Source organism: Populus trichocarpa, chromosome 12 (genome assembly GCF_000002775.5).
Source record: "Populus trichocarpa isolate Nisqually-1 chromosome 12, P.trichocarpa_v4.1, whole genome shotgun sequence".
Classification (NCBI taxonomy): domain Eukaryota; kingdom Viridiplantae; phylum Streptophyta; class Magnoliopsida; order Malpighiales; family Salicaceae; genus Populus; species Populus trichocarpa.
Genome location: NC_037296.2, coordinates 760,543 through 778,512, shown reverse-complemented (window position 1 = coordinate 778,512; position 17,970 = coordinate 760,543). Strand labels below are relative to the sequence as shown.

The 17,970-nt window shown below is 32.4% G+C and overlaps 2 protein-coding genes and 1 non-coding gene across 4 annotated transcripts; all 3 read left to right on the top strand.

Moving 5' to 3' along the window:
* The first annotated feature begins 6,610 nt into the window (after positions 1 to 6,610).
* TRNAM-CAU (transfer RNA methionine (anticodon CAU)) lies at positions 6,611 to 6,682 on the top strand. The gene has a single exon. It is a non-coding gene; the product is annotated as a tRNA-Met (tRNA).
* Positions 6,683 to 6,865: 183 nt separating this feature from the next.
* LOC112323516 (uncharacterized) lies at positions 6,866 to 10,806 on the top strand. Its single transcript, XM_024581963.2, has 4 exons — positions 6,866 to 7,087; positions 7,538 to 7,612; positions 7,713 to 9,359; positions 10,165 to 10,806. Coding segments are annotated over exons 2-4 (2,052 nt in total). The 5' UTR covers positions 6,866 to 7,087; positions 7,538 to 7,611; the 3' UTR covers positions 10,569 to 10,806.
* A 1,779-nt stretch (positions 10,807 to 12,585) lies between these two features.
* Positions 12,586 to 14,898, top strand: LOC7489802 (uncharacterized). 2 transcript variants are annotated; one of them, XM_002318327.4, is made up of 5 exons: positions 12,586 to 12,898; positions 12,975 to 13,027; positions 13,115 to 13,282; positions 14,103 to 14,204; positions 14,592 to 14,898. In XM_002318327.4, exons 1-5 carry the CDS (start codon positions 12,685 to 12,687, stop codon positions 14,721 to 14,723), a joined length of 669 nt encoding a protein of 222 aa, XP_002318363.1. In that variant the 5' UTR covers positions 12,586 to 12,684; the 3' UTR covers positions 14,724 to 14,898. The 2 variants fall into 2 exon arrangements, with proteins under 2 accessions (XP_002318363.1, XP_052301940.1); XM_052445980.1 differs by having other exon boundaries at positions 12,750 to 12,898; positions 12,978 to 13,027.
* The last annotated feature ends 3,072 nt before the right edge of the window (positions 14,899 to 17,970 follow it).

The following is a 17,970-nucleotide window of genomic DNA, read 5'->3' as shown; positions in this document are numbered from 1 at the left end:
GAGGGTCCAAGGCAGCATTTCTTGCCATGAGAGAAGATCACCCGTGAGTCTAAAATTATTACCGCTCAACCTTTGACTTTTTATGGCTTTTAATATAAAACATGGGTTTTATTATTTGGAAGTGTGGTTGTGGTTTTTTTTTAAAGCGTTTTTTATTTGGAAATGTATTAAAATAATTATTTTTTTATTTTTTAAAAATCATTTTTAACATCAGCGCATCAAAATGATCCAAAAACATCAAAAAAATATTAATTTGAAGTAAAAAAATAAAATAAATTTAAATTTTTTCAAAAATATTTTTGAAATACAAAATTAAATAGATAATTTCAGAGCTACCTATCAATAATCCCATCGACTCGTTTGGTTGGATCATAGAATATGAACAATAAATTAATCACATCTATCTGCCTGTTTTTATTTCTTTGTTTCGGTTCTTTAGATGGTAAAAACAAGACTTCGAATTAAATTAACTCTTTTATCCCACTTATATATATATATAGGTTGGTAAGAGAAGAGGTGTGCATGTGATATTCAAGTTACGGTCACCTCCTACTCTTGGATAGCCTCATCATGTCGACTTGACTCCATGCATTAAGACATAGTTTGTTTTCCGGATGATTTGTTTTTTTTTAAATAAAGTTTTTTTTTATGTTTTGAAATTATTTTAATGTGTATATATTAAAAATAATAAAAATATTATTTTGATGTATTTTCATGTTAAAAAAAACAATTTAAAAAGCAAACGTTACTACAATGACAAACACTACCTACCCAACAAAAAGCCGGTTTGATATTGTGATTACGATTTCTTTTTAAAGTGTTTTTTGTTTGAAAATATATCAAAATAATATTTTTTAATTTATTTTTGACATTAGTATATCAAAATGATCTGAAAACATAAAAAAAATTAAAGAAAAAAATCAAATTTTTTAAAATATTTTTAAAACATAATAACAAACAAACTCAAAGTCCTTGTTCCGAGTTTGATTCGAGCTAGATTATAATTTAAATCAATTTTGACAATATCCTGGTTAGATTTAGATAACATACCAGATTGATCCAGACAAACTTTATCGATTAAAATACAAGATTTTTCTTTAAAAAAAACCTGGAATCATTTTTTTTTTTAAGTTAGACGCATATCAAGTCTCCCATGACTCAATAACTCGGATATTTTTCAAGTTAAATCTCATACTATGTCTGGCAACTATATTACTAAGGTAAGGAGTCGAAAAATCTTTGTAAACAAGGATTGGGTATGCTGGGGATCCAACATAAATCCCATTCCATTCTCATCAATCACCAATAAAAATTTAATCCTCAATATTTCAGAATAATGTCAAGCAACCAATTCGGTTGCTACCATTTCTATGGTCTTCACTCAAACGGTTGTTGTAAGGTCAGTGAGTCAAAATTAAAGGGAGGCATGTGATAAATTTGTATATAACTATTTGTTTTTGTGATAATAATTGTTTTTTTAAAAAAAATTATATTAAAATTATATTTTTTATATCATTACATTAAACCAATTTAAAAATAAAAAAATAATTCTAAGGGATAGTTTAATTGGTCAGGCTTTAAGTTTATTCCATAATGGTTATGAATTCGAGTCTTTTCAGGATCACTGCATGCTTACTTAGTCGTTAACTTGAAAGCTTGTAGAATTAGTCGAAATAAACATAAGTTAGATTAGACATCCATGGTAATATATATATATATATATATATATATATATATATATATATATATATATATATATATATATATATTACGAAAGCTCTTTACAAGTTACAACTTATTCATAGGATCAAGTGTGATTCCCACCTGCTCCAACCTTAATTAGCTTTGTTCTTGCAGTGGCAAAATCCGACAAAGTTGTCACCGCCGAGAGAAAATCACAGTTCATGCACACAGGCGCCTATTGTCTGTCCACAGCATCTAATCAAGGCACTCGTAGGATTAGTATTACTTTGCTATAAACTAATGTCTTCCCAACTCCCAAGGCATCAGCAAATCAAGGCACCCATAGAATTGCTAAAGTCACAAGAGGGTATTTATTAATTTTAGCATCAACCATCCATAAATGTCATAACTCCATGAGATTTCATTTGGATGATAATTGGAATTGTTACAGATTGTTTTTAACCATTCAGTCCATAAGTTTTTATATAATTAACGAAAATGCAAATGAAAGTACAGAAATTTTGATAACACATTCAACATAAGAAAAAAACTAATGATAAGAATCCAACCTAAGGTTTTTAAATTAAATAAGTAATCCAACCTTGTAAATTTTCTTAATTTACAAGGTTTTTATCATAAAACTAGTAAATTTAAACTTTTACCCCCCTTTTTTTTAATTTGATAAACAAACTTGACTCCTCTCCTCTCCTGAGTATTCTTGTTATCAATTGAACCAATCTTTTGAAAAGATAATGCATTTTTTATGGGTATAAGTTAATTTGAGTTGCCTTGTAGATTATAACACAAAAACCAAAATAATATTTAATGTGTTAAGGTGATGGATCAACATACTCTATACTACAAGATATTTTTTTATAAAAACTCATGACCAAAAAGGACCAAGATAAAAAAAAAATCAACAAAGGACTCAGAATAAAAAAGTTAGACAAAGATATATATCGCTCTTCCTTTTTCTCTATGTATCAGCCCAAGCACATGTGGGTTTGGCACCTTGACAGGGTCAATCCTCTTGGACTCGGGTACATGTCAAGCTCAAGCGCCTATGGGGCTGGCACCTTGCTAAACCTAACTCTCTCGGGCTTATCTGCGCACCAGACCCAAGCATCTAAGGTCTAGCACTTTACTAGACCTAATCTCTTTAGATTCGGCTACGTGCTAGGTCCAAACGCTTGTGGATCTGGTGCCTTATCAAATCTAATTCCCTTGGGTTCATATATGCGACAGGCCCAAGTGTCTATGAGTTTGACACCTTGTCAAACCCAACACCCTTTAATCCAAGTTTTTTCATGAACAAGTGCTCAAAATGAGAATCTAGAGTCATCATCTCCATACTCCTTAATAGGTCAAAAAGTCCTCTAAAAACCATCACTACATCAAATCAATATTATTGTTGATTATAAGGAATGATTTCATCGACATTAATATTGTATACAAGCTAACATAGCATCATCTTCCATGAAGCACGTGATATGCTTAATGTTAAATGTCGTATAAAGAGACATTAACTATCAATATTAATGTTGATTGTAAGGGTATTTCTCTCACTTAAAAAGAAAAGAAAAGAAAGTTATGATGTTTAATGCTCATTTATTCTCAGTATTCATTAAACATAAACAAAGAGTACATATTTTTATTTTTAGAATTTAATGTTCATTTACTGCATATCTTTATAATAAACTCATTTGCTTAATTATTACAGGATCTCTAAAATCTTTTTTAAAAAAAATTGTTTTTGCAGAAAATCCAATTTTTGTCATCAACCTCTAAAACTCCCAGCTATGAAAACTAAAGGTTTGACATGAAACTGTCTATAATACAAACATTGTGGAAAATAATTTCCTTGTTTATTTTTAGGGCATCTATCACATGGGATTAAAAATAATGTATGCTGCCGGCGTGGAGTCGTAAAAACTGAATGTTGATTTTTTGGAAGTCGTTGTCTTGACGTTGATCAACGAAGGAGAAGAAGCACCAATCAATGGTGGCAGTTGGATCGAGACATGACAGTATTCAACATAATGGCTCCCACTTGCAATTTATTTCTCTACCACCAAACCACGCCTTGCTGTCTTGGCTTTCCAGACCTTACTGTAGAGATCCATGTGGGCAGGCACCGAGACCGACGTCAGAGCTGCTCTTCTTTCTGGGAGTGTGGAAAAAACTAAAAAAAATAAAGAAAACTGAAAAAATTAAAATGAAATAATTGAAAAAATCGAATTGTAAAAAAAGAATTAATTAAATCGATTAAAATTTTAAAAAAATTAGCCGGTTTGGTTTCGGTTTTATAAGCTTAAAACCGAAAAAGCCAAACCGAACCGAATAAAAAAAAATCAAGCCAAACCGGCAAAAACCGAGTCAAACCGAAAAAACCAAACCAAACCGGTTTGAACTGGTTTTTATCCTAAAAAACGGAACCAAAATAGGTCTTTTTTTTATAAAAACTAAACCGAACAAAAAATAATCATCCCTACTTTTCCATTCTTTTACGATGAAACTTTGTTTTTTTGTATATATAATAGTGTAGAGTATTTCAAGTAAAAACAATTTAAAAGCCAAGTTACAATTAAAAAAAAAAAAACATTCACTTCTTACCCAAATTTCATCGTTGTTACTCCATATAAGAAAATATATCAAAAAAAAGCTGAAAACTAAAGAAAGTAAAATAAATTTTTTTGCTTGTGTAAAGAATGATGATAATTCAAGTTGGAATTCTATCTTAAATCCAAAATTAATTTAAAAAAATAAAGGGAAAACAAAACATACTAAATAGCCATTGATAATATGTGTGAGTTGCTTTGGAAAAAAATATTATTATTTTATGGTTCTTTGTCTTTATAAACTTATTATTCACGTACTAAAACTGAGTTTAATTATTTCAATAATTTGATAAAAGAAACTAATTAATAATTCAAGTTGCAAATAAAAGATTTATGAATATTTGACTTTCTGTAATTTGATGTTTGTTGATGAGAGGTAGGGGTGTTCGTTTTTAGGTTCGGTTCGGTTTTTATTAAAAAAAAGTAACCAAATCGAAATTTTTTTAAAAAAACTGAAACTGGTTCAAACCGACTGGTTTCGGTTCGATTCGATTTTTTTGGATAAAAACCGGTTTGGCTCAGTTTTTTTGGTTTGGCTTGGTTTTTTTGGTTTAGCTCTGTTTTGGCTCGGTTTTTTCCGGTTTTTTTTGTTTGGGTTCAGTTCGGTTCGATTTTTTTTGGTTTCGGGCTTATAAAACCAAAACTGAACCGAACCGGTCAGTTTTTTTAAAATTTTAGTCAGTTTTTTTTCAAGATTCGGTTTTTTCAGTTATTTTTTTCTGATTTTTTCGATTTAATCAATTTTTTTGATTTTTTTACTCATTCCTAATAACAAATTGCTGGTATCGCTAATTCGAATTTCAGTCATCTGAAATTGATACATATCCTCTTCTTGCAGAATAAGAATAAGAAGAAGAAGACGTAGAATATTCAATAAATAAGAATTGACTTTTTCGAGACGTAAATTGCTGACATGATGAGAAAATTATATTTTCTAATGAGATAGGTGCTCTAAGATATTAGAATAATATATAGTATTACAGCATGCATGAAGAATATTGACCTAATAAGTGCCTTGCTTACCACAGAGACAAGAGTGACATAATTATGCTTGACAATGTTTAATTATTATACCACAACACCCTTGACTTGTTCTCTCTCCCTAATTAATTGTTATCTATAAATAATAAATAAATAAATATTAAATAAATTTAGATATAGTTTTCATGGATCGATATCTAATTTTGTTTCTTATTTAAATTTTTCATGATTATATATTATAATCTGAAGAAAGATTGACACTCTGTAATAATCATCAAGAAATGAGATCTTCCATCAATAAAGTCTTAGAATATGGCTAGCTTCTCATTAATATATATATATATATATAGTTTATCTGGGTCAACTTCTCTTTCTCCTGTGCCTGCCTGCAGCATGAGGCTTGCGATGACAAATAGAAGAGAACACGAGGGCTAGGGCAAGGAGGAGATTGAAAATGGAGGGAATCAAAATAAATTAGTTAAAAGTCAATAGAAAGATCCGACAGGCTTGGACATGAACTTTGATTCTGATTGCCTAACATCTCTTTTCCACTTTGTGATGAAAAAAACATATTTCATATTCAAAAGATTAAGGAATCAATAATAGTATTATCCCAGGTTAGTTTTTGGTATTACGATAACAATTATTTTTTTTAATTTTTTTATTTAAAAATATATTAAAATAATATTTATTTTAAATTGAATTTTAATATCAACATATCAAAACAATTTAAATATAAAAATATTAATTAAATAAAAAATCTCAAAAACATAATTTGTCCGCAAAAACAAAAACTACACTAATAATCATCGAATGGCCGGGTGCAACAACGAGATAGTGACAAATTTAAGGATTGTAAGATATCATTCCTTTTGTGGCTTTCTGGTCTGTGCCCTTCTCTCTACCTGACCTGCACACATAGTCTTGGTCGACGGGGATCAAATTGAAGTGGAATGGTTTAGTATGATTAGAATATATATTATTTTGAAATATATTAAAATAATATATATTTTTATTTTTTAAAATTTAATTTTAACATCAACACATCAAAAAAATCTAAACACATAAAAAAAAATTTTAAAAAATAAAAAAATATAATTTTACCATAAAAACAAACATTATACCAGGGTCATATGGCCGGATGCAACAAGGAGATAGGGACGAATTTAAGGATTGTAGGATAATCATTCCTTTCGTGGCTTTCTGCTTCAGGTCTGAGCCCTTCTCTCTACCTGACATGCAAACAGTCTTGGATGGGGGCCACATTGAAGTGGAATGGTTTAGTATGAGTAGGATATATAATATTTGGATGAGCATGTGTTCAACAAATCAGAGTGGCGCAGCGGAAGCGTGGTGGGCCCATAACCCACAGGTCCCTGGATCGAAACCAGGCTCTGATAAAAAGAGTGGCTTCCAGCGTTACAAATTTTTTATTATTCCTAGCCATTTTAGGAAACGGCGTCGTTTTCGGCTTTAACTTTAAATTTTTACTGACGTGTCAAGATAGGAGTGGTTCACAGTATCGACGATATATCGCCTAAAAGGAACAAAAAGGCCTAAAATGGAAAATAAAAAGGCACCATCAGAAAAAATCAAGTAAAACGAGAAAAGAGAGGATAAACCAGCAAGCCACTGGAAAGAGAAAGACCAGAGAGAGAAAGCGAAAAATAAAGCTTGATAAAACCCTAAGTACTATCACCAAAGTCCAAAATATCGCGCGATAAATAAAAAAGAAAAGAGAAACATCCCAACTCTGCAACCTCCGTTTATCTCTCCGTCGACTCGCCTCTCCCCCTTCTCTCTCTGTAAGCCCCCTCTTATTTCTCGCTTTATCTCTCTTCTTCATTTCTTTACCCTCCCCCCCTTTTTTAATTTAAAATTAATTTTCGTTTCAAAACTTTAAAAAAGATTTCCTCACTCAATACTCTGTTTGGTTACTCGGAAAATGAGGGAAAATCTGATATCCTACTTCACTTTAATTTTTTTCCTTTAATGGAAAATCATTTATTGTAAAAAGAAAAAAAAGTGTAAATTAAAGCCGATTTCCAATAGGAACTTTAATCAATTAGAAGACAAGTTGAGCATTGAAAGATGAATATTAATCCAAATATTTGATGCATTTCTTTGTATTGTTGATGGATTTGAATTCCTTGATTAATTCGTTACTCTTAATTGCATTGGTACTTCAGTTATCATTCAAGCCAATGCTGATATAAATTTTATTTTTAAAAAAATTTCTCTCTCTTTCTCTCTAGGTGGGCGTGCTGGACTCGGAAACATTTTCTATTTAATCGGTTGTGCTGGGCTCGGAAACATTTTATAATTAATCAGTAAGTTAAACCTTATTATTATTCCTATAAATCTTGTAGTTTAATTTTATTAAGTAAAATGTGCTGATTAGTTTTATGTTAATTAATTAATGATTGGTAGTGGTTCGAGAAAAAGATGTTTGCTGGGAATATGCTGAGAAATTAGATGGAAACAAGGTGAAATGTAAATTTTGTTTAAGGATTTTGAATGGTGGGATTAGTAGATTAAAGCATCATTTGTCTAGACTTCCGAGTAAAGGTGTGAATCCGTGTAGCAAAGTGAGGGATGATGTTAGTGATAGGGTAAGAGCTATAATAGCATCCAAGGATGATGTTAAAGAAACTGGCAATGCCAAGAAGCAGAAGGTTGTGGAGGGTAAATCTACGGTAAATGTTACTTCGAGTCGAAGTCTTTTGACCGTCGAAGCAACAGCTCCAACTCCGGTGGTGGCGAAAGTTTACCCTACTGTGATGCCAATGCCAATGGCAGTGCCACCTCTAAGCAGCCAAGAGAATGCTGAAAAAAACATTGCTCTCTTCTTTTTTGAGAATAAGTTGGATTTTAGTGTTGCTCGTTCTCCGTCGTATCAGCTAATGGTTGATGCAATTGGGAAATGTGGTGCGGGATTTACAGGGCCTTCGGCTGATATGTTGAGGACTACGTGGTTGGAAAGGATCAAGTCTGAAGTTAGTTTGCAAACGAAGGATGCCGAGAAAGAGTGGGCGACCACTGGTTGTACTATCATTGCTGACACATGGACGGATAACAAGTCTAGAGCTTTGATCAACTTCTTAGTTTCCTCTCCCTCCAGGACGTTTTTCCACAAGTCTGTAGATGCATCGTCTATCTTTAAGAACACCAAATGCCTTGCTGATTTATTTGATTCTGTTATTCAAGACTTTGGTGCTGAAAATGTTGTGCAGATAATTATGGATAGTAGTTTCAACTATACGGGTATTGCTAACCACATTCTTCAGAATTATGGAACCATTTTTGTGTCTCCTTGTGCTTCTCAATGCTTGAATTTGATCTTGGAGGAGTTCTCTAAAGTAGATTGGGTGAACAAATGCATCTTACAAGCACAAACCATATCAAAGGTTATATACAATAGTGTCTCAATACTCGATCTGATGAAAAAGTTTACCGGAGGGCAGGAACTAATCAAGACTGGTATCACGAAGCCTGTGTCGAATTTCCTCTCATTGCAATCGATGCTGAAGCAGAGGTCAAGATTGAAGCAAATGCTCAACAGCCCTGAGTTTTCTATGAATTCCTCGTATGCAAATAATCCAAAAAACATAGCTTGTATTGCTATCATTGAGGATGGGGATTTCTGGAGGGCAGTGGAAGAAAGTGTGGCTATATCCGAGCCTTTTCTCAAAGTGATGAGGGAAGTATCAGGTGGTAAACCTGCTGTGGGTTCTATCTACGAGTTAATGACCAGGGCCAAGGAATCGATTAGGACTTACTACATAATGGATGAAAGCAAATGCAAGACCTTTTTAGACATAGTAGACAGAAAGTGGGGGGGTCAACTCCATTCACCTTTACATTCAGCAGCTGCATTCTTGAACCCCAGCGTCCAGTATAATCCAGAAATTAAATTCCTTGTATCTATTAAAGAAGACTTCTTCAAGGTTATAGAGAAGCTACTTCCTACACCTGATATGAGACGTGACATCACCAATCAGATTTTTATTTTCACGAGGGCAAGTGGAATGTTTGGTTGTAGTCTAGCTATGGAGGCACGAGATACAGTTGCACCTGGTATGTCTCTGTACATGATGTGTATGAATGTCTGCATATGCACGAGTGTGCCAGTATGAGCTTTGTCTGATGTTGTTTGCAAACTGCATGTTGTGGCATACCACTGGTATATACTAATTTGAGGAGAATATAGCATTGTATATAGCAACCACATTTGCCCCCTTGTGGTCCATCATTGTCATAGAACATTCATGCCGACAACGCAGAGAAACTGAATACAAGGTGGAAAATCCTCACATCCAGATCAGCTTTGAGCTGCTTCTGGTTGGGAGCTTCTAGGATTTGTTGTTATTTTCTAACTTCTATCAGTCTTTAGATGAACTAAAATCCTCAAATCTCAAAAACAAGAAAAAAAGTTAGGTTTTAGGTTAACTGCCACAACTTCTGGAATGGCTATTAAGATGTTGATCTAAGAGAAGCAGAACTTACATTGTGGACGCTTTTCACATTCGACTTTGGTTATGCTTCACACAAACATTCATCATATTTTTTGTTTCAGTTTCAAGTGTCATTTGCATATCCTGGAACTTTGCAGCTTCATGCATGCTTATGCAGACAACTGGACATCCAGAAACACCCTTTTATACATGGGAAATGGCAATAACATCCTTTGAATTGTGATTTTATGCCATGCAGATAGGTTTCTGTTTTTACTGTCTTAACTGAGTTGGCATGCAGGGTTTGAGTCTCTGTTTACTTGTCTTTTGCCTATGATCTTACGCTTGTGAAAGTATTATTTTGGTATATGTCCATAACTTCATTTGTTGAATTATCAAAACTAACTTTTAATGTTGACATATTGCAGGGCTTTGGTGGGAACAATTTGGTGACTCTGCACCCGTGTTGCAACGAGTTGCCATCAGAATACTGAGTCAGGTTTGCAGCACGTTTACTTTCGAGAAACATTGGAGCACATTTCAGCAAATTCACTCTGAGAAACGCAATAAGATTGACAAAGAAACATTGAATGACCTTGCCTACATAAACTACAATCTCAAGTTAACAAGACAAATGAGAACAAAACCTTTAGAAGCCGATCCTATTCAATACGATGACATTGATATGACTTCAGAGTGGGTCGAGGAGAGTGATAACCCGAGTCCAACTCAATGGCTTGATCGCTTTGGTTCTGCTTTGGATGGCAGTGATTTGAACACGAGATTCAATGCTGCCATATTCGGTTCCAACGACCACCTTTTTGGTTTGTGATTATGCAAAGTCCGTCGTGCCATTTTCTCAGAAAGCCTTGTAATCAAGCTCAGAAAGTTAGCCCCTGGTTTTAGATCTTTACTCATTAGTGTTTATCTTTTGTGTATTAAAGAAATGTAGTGGTAGCTTGATGTTGATATCCCCGTGCCTTGATGTAAATATGCCTAGAAAGTTAGCCTTATGTTGTAGTAACTAGTAAATCGCTTATTTATAAATTAAAAAGGAGGGTTTCACTGTACCTTTTTTTTATAAAGCGCTTTTTTCTTCTTTTTTTTTTTATATTTTTTAATCAATATTTTTTATTTTTATTCTTAAGTCGTAAATTTGTTTTTTTTAATGAGTTATCATATAAATTATAAGTTTAGTGAATTAACCTAGTTGACTAAGTTTTTTTCATTAATTTTTTTTTTTTAATATTGAGTTGATTGAAAATTAGATTTCATGATTTGTTTTGCTTATTTTCAATTATGTTATTTTGGTCTTATGATTCGGGAATAGTGCTTAATGAATTAACCCAAGTTTACTCGAGTTGTTTTTTGTGTTATTTTTTTAATTGATTTTTTTTTTCAATTTCATCATTCAATATTGGGTTGGTTAAGAATTGAGCTTCATAATATGTTTTGATTTACTTTCTATGGATATATCTTGGTCTCACGATCAAGGTTGCGAGTTTTGGCATTTTAACCCCGATTAAATTGATTAATTTTTTATTTTTTTCTAAGGATTATCTCGATCTCATGAACTAGATCATTAGTCCCTTAACAATGAATTTGTTTTTTATTAGATTGTCCCTGTCTCATGACCCGGATCATGAGTTTAGCAAGTTAACCCAATTAACTCAATTTTTTTAACCGACTTTTTTCCCCAAATTCATCATTTAATATTGTGTTTGATTGGAAATTAGACTTCATGATTTGTTTCAATTTGTTTTTTATTATGTTATCTCGCTCTCATGACCTGATGATAATGTTTAATTGGTTAACCCGGGTTAACTTGACTCATTTTTTATGTCATTTTTTTAATTAAAATTTTTACAAATATCATCTTTCAAAATTGGGTCAACAATGGTGATTGAGTATTGAGTTTTATATTTTGTTTTGATTTGCTCTTTAAGGGGTTATCTCAATCTCATGATCAAAGTTACAAATTTGACGGATTAATCTAGGTTAAATCAAGTCAATTTTTTTTTCTTTCCATGAGGTTATCTCGTTTTGAAGATCCCAGATCATGAGTTTGACAAATTAATTCAAGTTGTATTTTTATGTTCTTTATTTTTAAATTGCTCTAGCCATTTCTCAAAATGGCTACACCATTTTCCGTACTGAAAAACTAGACAGTTTCGGCCATAACTTATCTTTTTTATATCTTATTAACTATTTCTTCTTCTTTTTCTTATTTCATTTCATTTCATCCCAAATTTTTATATTATTATTATTAATTATATCCCGAGGTTTACAGTGGAGGCCTCTGAATCAACACACACGCCAATAAAGTTTTTTAATTATATTTATATTTGTTAAAATACTAAATTACTCCCCATTCAAATTGATAATAACTAAAAAAAACAATGATGAAAGTATTCATAAATCCATGAACATCAATTTTTTTTTTGCTTTTAAGAGTAATGTAGTCTTTTCACTATGCCATCAAATATTAAAAGACCAAAAAACCCTTGATTCTAGTTTTAAATTTTTTATTCTAAAACATAAAAAAAAACCGATTTGTTCTAAAAAAACCAATTTTTCTCCATTAATATGATAATGACAAATAAATTATATAAAAAAATTCTTTTTATCTCCAATAACTAGTTAGATAATTTTATTTGAGAAAATAAAAATTATCATTTCACTAATTTAATATAATATTTGTCTTGCTGAACAGCAAAGTAAAATATTAATTTTTTTTTAATTTTAATTTAATTTAATGGTTAGATCCCATAGGAAGCTCAAATCCAATAAACTTCGTTGTTTTTAAAAAAAAACCTTAAATCCCAAATCGTCATTAGAATAGTCTAAACTTCCAAAACAAACAAACCTGAAACACGTTATCCTCCTCCTCCTCAGTTTCCAAACAACTAACAACAACTTTCTTTTCTTCGTCTCTCCCTCTCTCAACAATGGAGTACGATTTTAGAAACAGAACAAGCTCACCGTACGACACCCAATCCCCGATGTACAGATCATCCACGCCATTAACAACAGCACCACCACCTACCCATCCTATGTACGGACCTTCTCTCTATCCAAGAGTCAGTCAACCCGCGCACCCCGCAATCCCTCCCGTATCCCGCCACCACTCCTTCCCCCAACCCTCCTCCTCCTCTCCTTCCTGTAAGTAAATTTACGTGATTACTTTAATCAATCGATTAATTCTAAATTTGATTTATTTTTTATTGGTCGGTTTCAGCAGGATTAGGGATTCGCGTTATGATAAAACCGGAGTACCGCATCACCCCTCCGGTATGATTTGTATTTAAAATCATATTCTTAATTAATCTGTTATTTGATAATGATTGTGATTATTAATTAATCTGTTTTGTTTTATAGCCACAACTGACGCCGCAAATAGGAGAGATTCCGCGGAGTAGTGTTCAGTTTGATTTTGAGCTTGAGAGGCAGATTATAGCGGAAGCGGAGAAGGGCAGCGTGAATTGGAGTAGGTTGCTTGGCTTGGAAAATCTGCCTTCTAAACCGTTAGAATCGACTCCTTCAACGGTAAATGTGCTTCATAATTTTTTCATTGGAGAAATTCCTATGATTTGTCGTTGCAGTGGAATTGATTGTTATAATTGTTTGTTTTATGTAATGATTAATGATGAAGTAGGGTTATGTAACTTAAAAATAAGGGAGTTGTAGAGAATGGTGATTGAGATTTTGAGATTCGCTGGATTGGGTGTTAGTAGAAGAAAATCAGGAGGAGGAGTATGGGTGTATAAGGAGATGGCTAATTTGAAGCCTCTCTATATCGCAATCCATGCTACTCTCCTACCTCCTTGGAATTGATGCCTGTTTTCTCCGTGTATACTGTGCCAAGTCCTCCAATTCTTGTTTCTCCTCTCCTTGTTCGAAGATCTGCCTTCTGAAACCAATAGAATCAACTTCTTCACTGGTAATTTTATTTGTGTTGGAGGTGTTCATAGTTTTGGTACTTGCTTAAATACTATCCTAGTGGCTGACATTTTCTTACTCACATTTGATCGAGTGGATTTGAGTATATTTGGAGTTGAGATGTATAATTTGAGAACGTTGTGATTTTGTAATCAGTTTTTGTGAATGAAGTAGGAGGGACAGTATAAAGACCAGATCAATTAAATTGATTGGTGCAGTGAACTCTGCTGTTATATGTGATTAGATTAGTCTGGATAAATTGATTGGTATAGACAATAAATATCATATCCTTATTGAAATGTAATGATAATTGCATGCTAGTTTTTTTTTTTTAAATGATTTTGGGATATGTATGTGTAGGTTTAATTAGTCAATGACAAAGGTTCTCAGTTGTTGAGTTATGAAATGAACATTGTTGATAATGCAGGGTCCGACCGCAGATCCTGTAGAGAGAAAATATATTGCATCGGGACTCAGTCGAGATGCTGTTCCTCTTGCAGTTGCAAACTATGGAGATAATCCAACTAAGGTGCTTTCTTGTTTTTTTTTTTAAATGTCAAGATGCTAGGTGATTCTGATGGTTGGTATGGTGTCAGTAGTCGTTTCTTACTTCTTTGAGGGTATAGTGTACAGTGAGTTGTCCATGTGTGTGGGTCTGGTCATGGTAATTGTTCTCCCCTCTCATTTCTATCTTGGGATTATATACTCCTGTGCCTGTGTATGTGGGTGGCTGTTATAGTCATGGCATTTACCTTTCCTTTCTTGCGATTATCCACCATTTGAAACTAATCCAATTAGTAGGATTACATTTGAAGAACAAAGAACACGGTATTTTGCCATTGCTTCAATGCAAATTAGAGCATTTTCTTTTCAAGTAGTTGAAATGAACGATGACCTTTATGTTTCTTTCCTCCAGGTCCAGGAATTTGTCAATGGCTACACCCTTCTACGAGAAATGGGATTTTCTTCTAGTAGTGTAGCTGAAGCTTTACTAACGTATGACAATGACGCCGACAAGGCATTGGCACACTTCCTTGGCAGTTCATAAATTAGCACACCTGAAGCTGATGGCTTTGTGTGGTAATGATTCTTAAAGTGATGTTAACCAATACTAGTATTTAGCTATGTTTGCCAGACTTTTTATATGATTGTAAAATAGATATCGGACCAATTTTCCTGGTCATTTGCTCCTATGCAATACGTCCTTCTGTTTTTTGCAAGTATCTAACAAAATTTTGTGTGGTAGCCATTGGCAACGCTTCCTTTTTTATTCTTCTTTGCCATGTTCTCCACTTGATGCCTTGACGATAGGGAAAGTTGATCAATTGTAATTAGTTTGCCATATGCCAGAATAGTTGCTGCAAAATTTGTCTTCTTCCACCACTTTAATTTAGGAGTTCAACATTCTCATAGTATTCTTTTGCTATCTTTAGAAATATGGAGGGATTTCCTCGAGATCAACGAGACTTTAAGAGGCATTACTAAAGTGTCAACAATGCATTTTGCCTGCAGCAAATTACTTTCTTTGTTTTTATGTTTTAAAAATATTTTTTAATATTTTTTAATATTTTTTATGTCTTTATATTATTATGATATTCTGAAATTAAAAATAAATTTTAAAAAATAAAAAAATAATTTAAAAAACAATTATTATCGAAACATTGGGAGCTCATTTATTAAAACAATTTGTAAGTTAAAATTAGAGGAGTTGCGGCTTAACATACAGAATCCCACTCAGGACAAAAAGGGTGTGAATCGATCATCAGTTTATTCGGAACCATTTGACTCTGAGTTTCAACGCGTAGTTATTATTAGACGCTATCCAAAACACAGGCGTTGACGAGTTTAATTCAAGTTAATTTCAGAAAGATATCCTTTCAGAAAATATCATCCCAGCTTGACACATCATCCTAGCTTGACCAACCAGATTAACATTCACCCCGATTTTTTTTAAAAAAATAAACAATTTGAAACCCAACTCAAGCCAGGTTCCGAGTTTCTTGGTCAATCTATAGACCAGGGTTTAATATGCATGCTTAAGTTTATATTATAGTAAATAGCCTATCACTTGCTAGCATAACAGTGGTTGTCCACAACCACAATGCTGCTGCGTACATGCATGAACTGAATCCCAGAAGAAAATAATCGAACATCATCATGCATAAAAAAAAAAGTAGCCGGAATTTAATCCCTAGAGAGAAAATTTATGTTTTCGATTGCAGTCACCAAACACCATCGATATTGATATCAAATTATTTTATTTGATAAAGAAAGTTTATATTAGATATTTTTTCATTTTGAAATTGCCTATAATAACATATTTCAATTATGTAAGGTTTTTTTTTATTTCGGATTAATTTCATATTTTATAACGGTTTTTCGAGGTCATAAATGAGTTTATCAAGTCTCTTAAAATATTTTCTAAATGTTTTAAATCAAAAATAAATTGAAAATAAATTTTTAGATCGAACAAACTTATGCCATGATTTTCTGGCTGCTGTGGTGGCCAGAAAATAGGCAATATCAAACATGTGTTAGTTAGCTCTTTTTTTAAAAAAAAAATTAGGATGGACAACGTGTCTAAAATATAAAAAAAAAACTAAGGACCTAGGCGCATATGTCTACTCTTGCAAGTCCGGGCATGAGCCCTTACTAGATAGGTCAGATGATGCTGGGCATTACAACTTAGGCACAATGACACCTGATTTTTTTTTTTAAAAAAAATATTTTTTTAATTAATTTTTTTATTTATAGTTTTTCAAAATAATTTTTATATCTATACTTAAATTAATATTCATTCTCTCTTTTATTTTGTTTATTTAACATCTTTTAAATAGCAGTTATTTTTTTTTAAGAGATTGTTCCAATTCATCTATTTTTTTTATGTTTTATATATATGAAGTTTATTTTTAGATAATATTTTTAATACGTGTAACTTTATATATATATATATATATATATATATATATATATATATATATATTCAATCAATTTTATGTGTGTCTATTTTTACTATCACTTGATTAAATAAAAAAATAATTTTTATAAACACAACTATGTTAAATGCTTAAATTTCAAGACCAAATATCTTGGTCTATACATGCCTCTTAATTTTTTGATTTTCATCTTTATTTATTGTTAATGAATTTTTATTTATTTATTAACATATATAATTTTCAATTTACTTGATTGAATATATACATATAAACTTTTTTATTTTCACTTATTATATATATATATATATATATAAGCATTGAAAAAAAATGTATATTATTCATTTTTTTAGGAAAACAAATTCAGCCCACCGCAGAGCGTGGGTGAAATAGCTAATATTTGCCTATATATTAAAATTAATTACATGACTCACAAGCTCCAAGGGCAAGGCTAAGCCTATTAGCAAGTTCTAAGGTTACAGCTCCTCTGAACTCGAAGGCGGAGGTAGCAGTGGCTGGCACCGTCGTGGCTTCCTAAAATTTATATATATCCTAGAAACCTAACAGTTCTTTTTTAAAAAAATGATGTTGTTGTACAGAATAGTCCTTCAAAATAAAAAGAAGCTACTCCTTGGTCCTTAACATGCAATTTGTAAATCCAAAATATTAATTCATTGCACTCAAAATAAAAAGAAAAAAGAAATAAATTTTCTAACCCCACAACTAGAGAGCTAGCTAGAATAGTTTTATTTATAGTTTTGAAATCCGGACCGGTCCGGCAGGTCAACTCGGGATCCGGCCGACCCGGGGCTGGAACTAGGCAGAGTTGAAGAAAAAATGGGGGAAGAAAAAACCCGGTGTGATCCGACGGGTTGACCCGGCAAGACCCGGTCAAGACCCGATTGCAAACCCGTTGATTTTTGTTTTGTTTTGTTTTTTAACTAAAACGACGTCGTTTTGATTTAAAAAAAAATAACCCGGCCAACTCGGTCAAAACCTTGTAACCTAGTCAAAACTTGAAACTCAGGTATTGAACCGGTTCAAGTTTTAAAACTATGGTGTCGTCCAAATGATCTGCATGCATTGTCATCAGATATAGTTGATAATGGAGAATAATTTCCTCAGATAGCAGGACAGTGAATCACCACTGAATTATTCTTTGTCCACGTCAATATGCCTGAAAAGGTAAGTAGCAGCTATTAAATCTGGCAATCAAACAAAGAAATTCAATGAATAATGATTTCATTATATTTTTCATGCATTATATCATTACATGGCTCCGTACATTGCATCATACTAAAAATATATCTATAGAAGGATACACGAATGCTATCTATATTATATAATTATTTCATGATTTTG

Coding starts and splice junctions, on each gene's coding strand:
- LOC112323516 (XM_024581963.2), top strand. Junction 9,360..10,164: donor ACGAGATACAGTTGCACCTG/GTATGTCTCTGT, acceptor GACATATTGCAG/GGCTTTGGTGGGAACAATTT.
- LOC7489802 (XM_002318327.4), top strand. CDS start 12,685: ATGGAGTACGATTTTAGAAACAGAACAAGCTCACCGTACGACACCCAA. Junction 13,283..14,102: donor TAGAATCGACTCCTTCAACG/GTAAATGTGCTT, acceptor TTGATAATGCAG/GGTCCGACCGCAGATCCTGT. Junction 14,205..14,591: donor ATGGAGATAATCCAACTAAG/GTGCTTTCTTGT, acceptor TCTTTCCTCCAG/GTCCAGGAATTTGTCAATGG.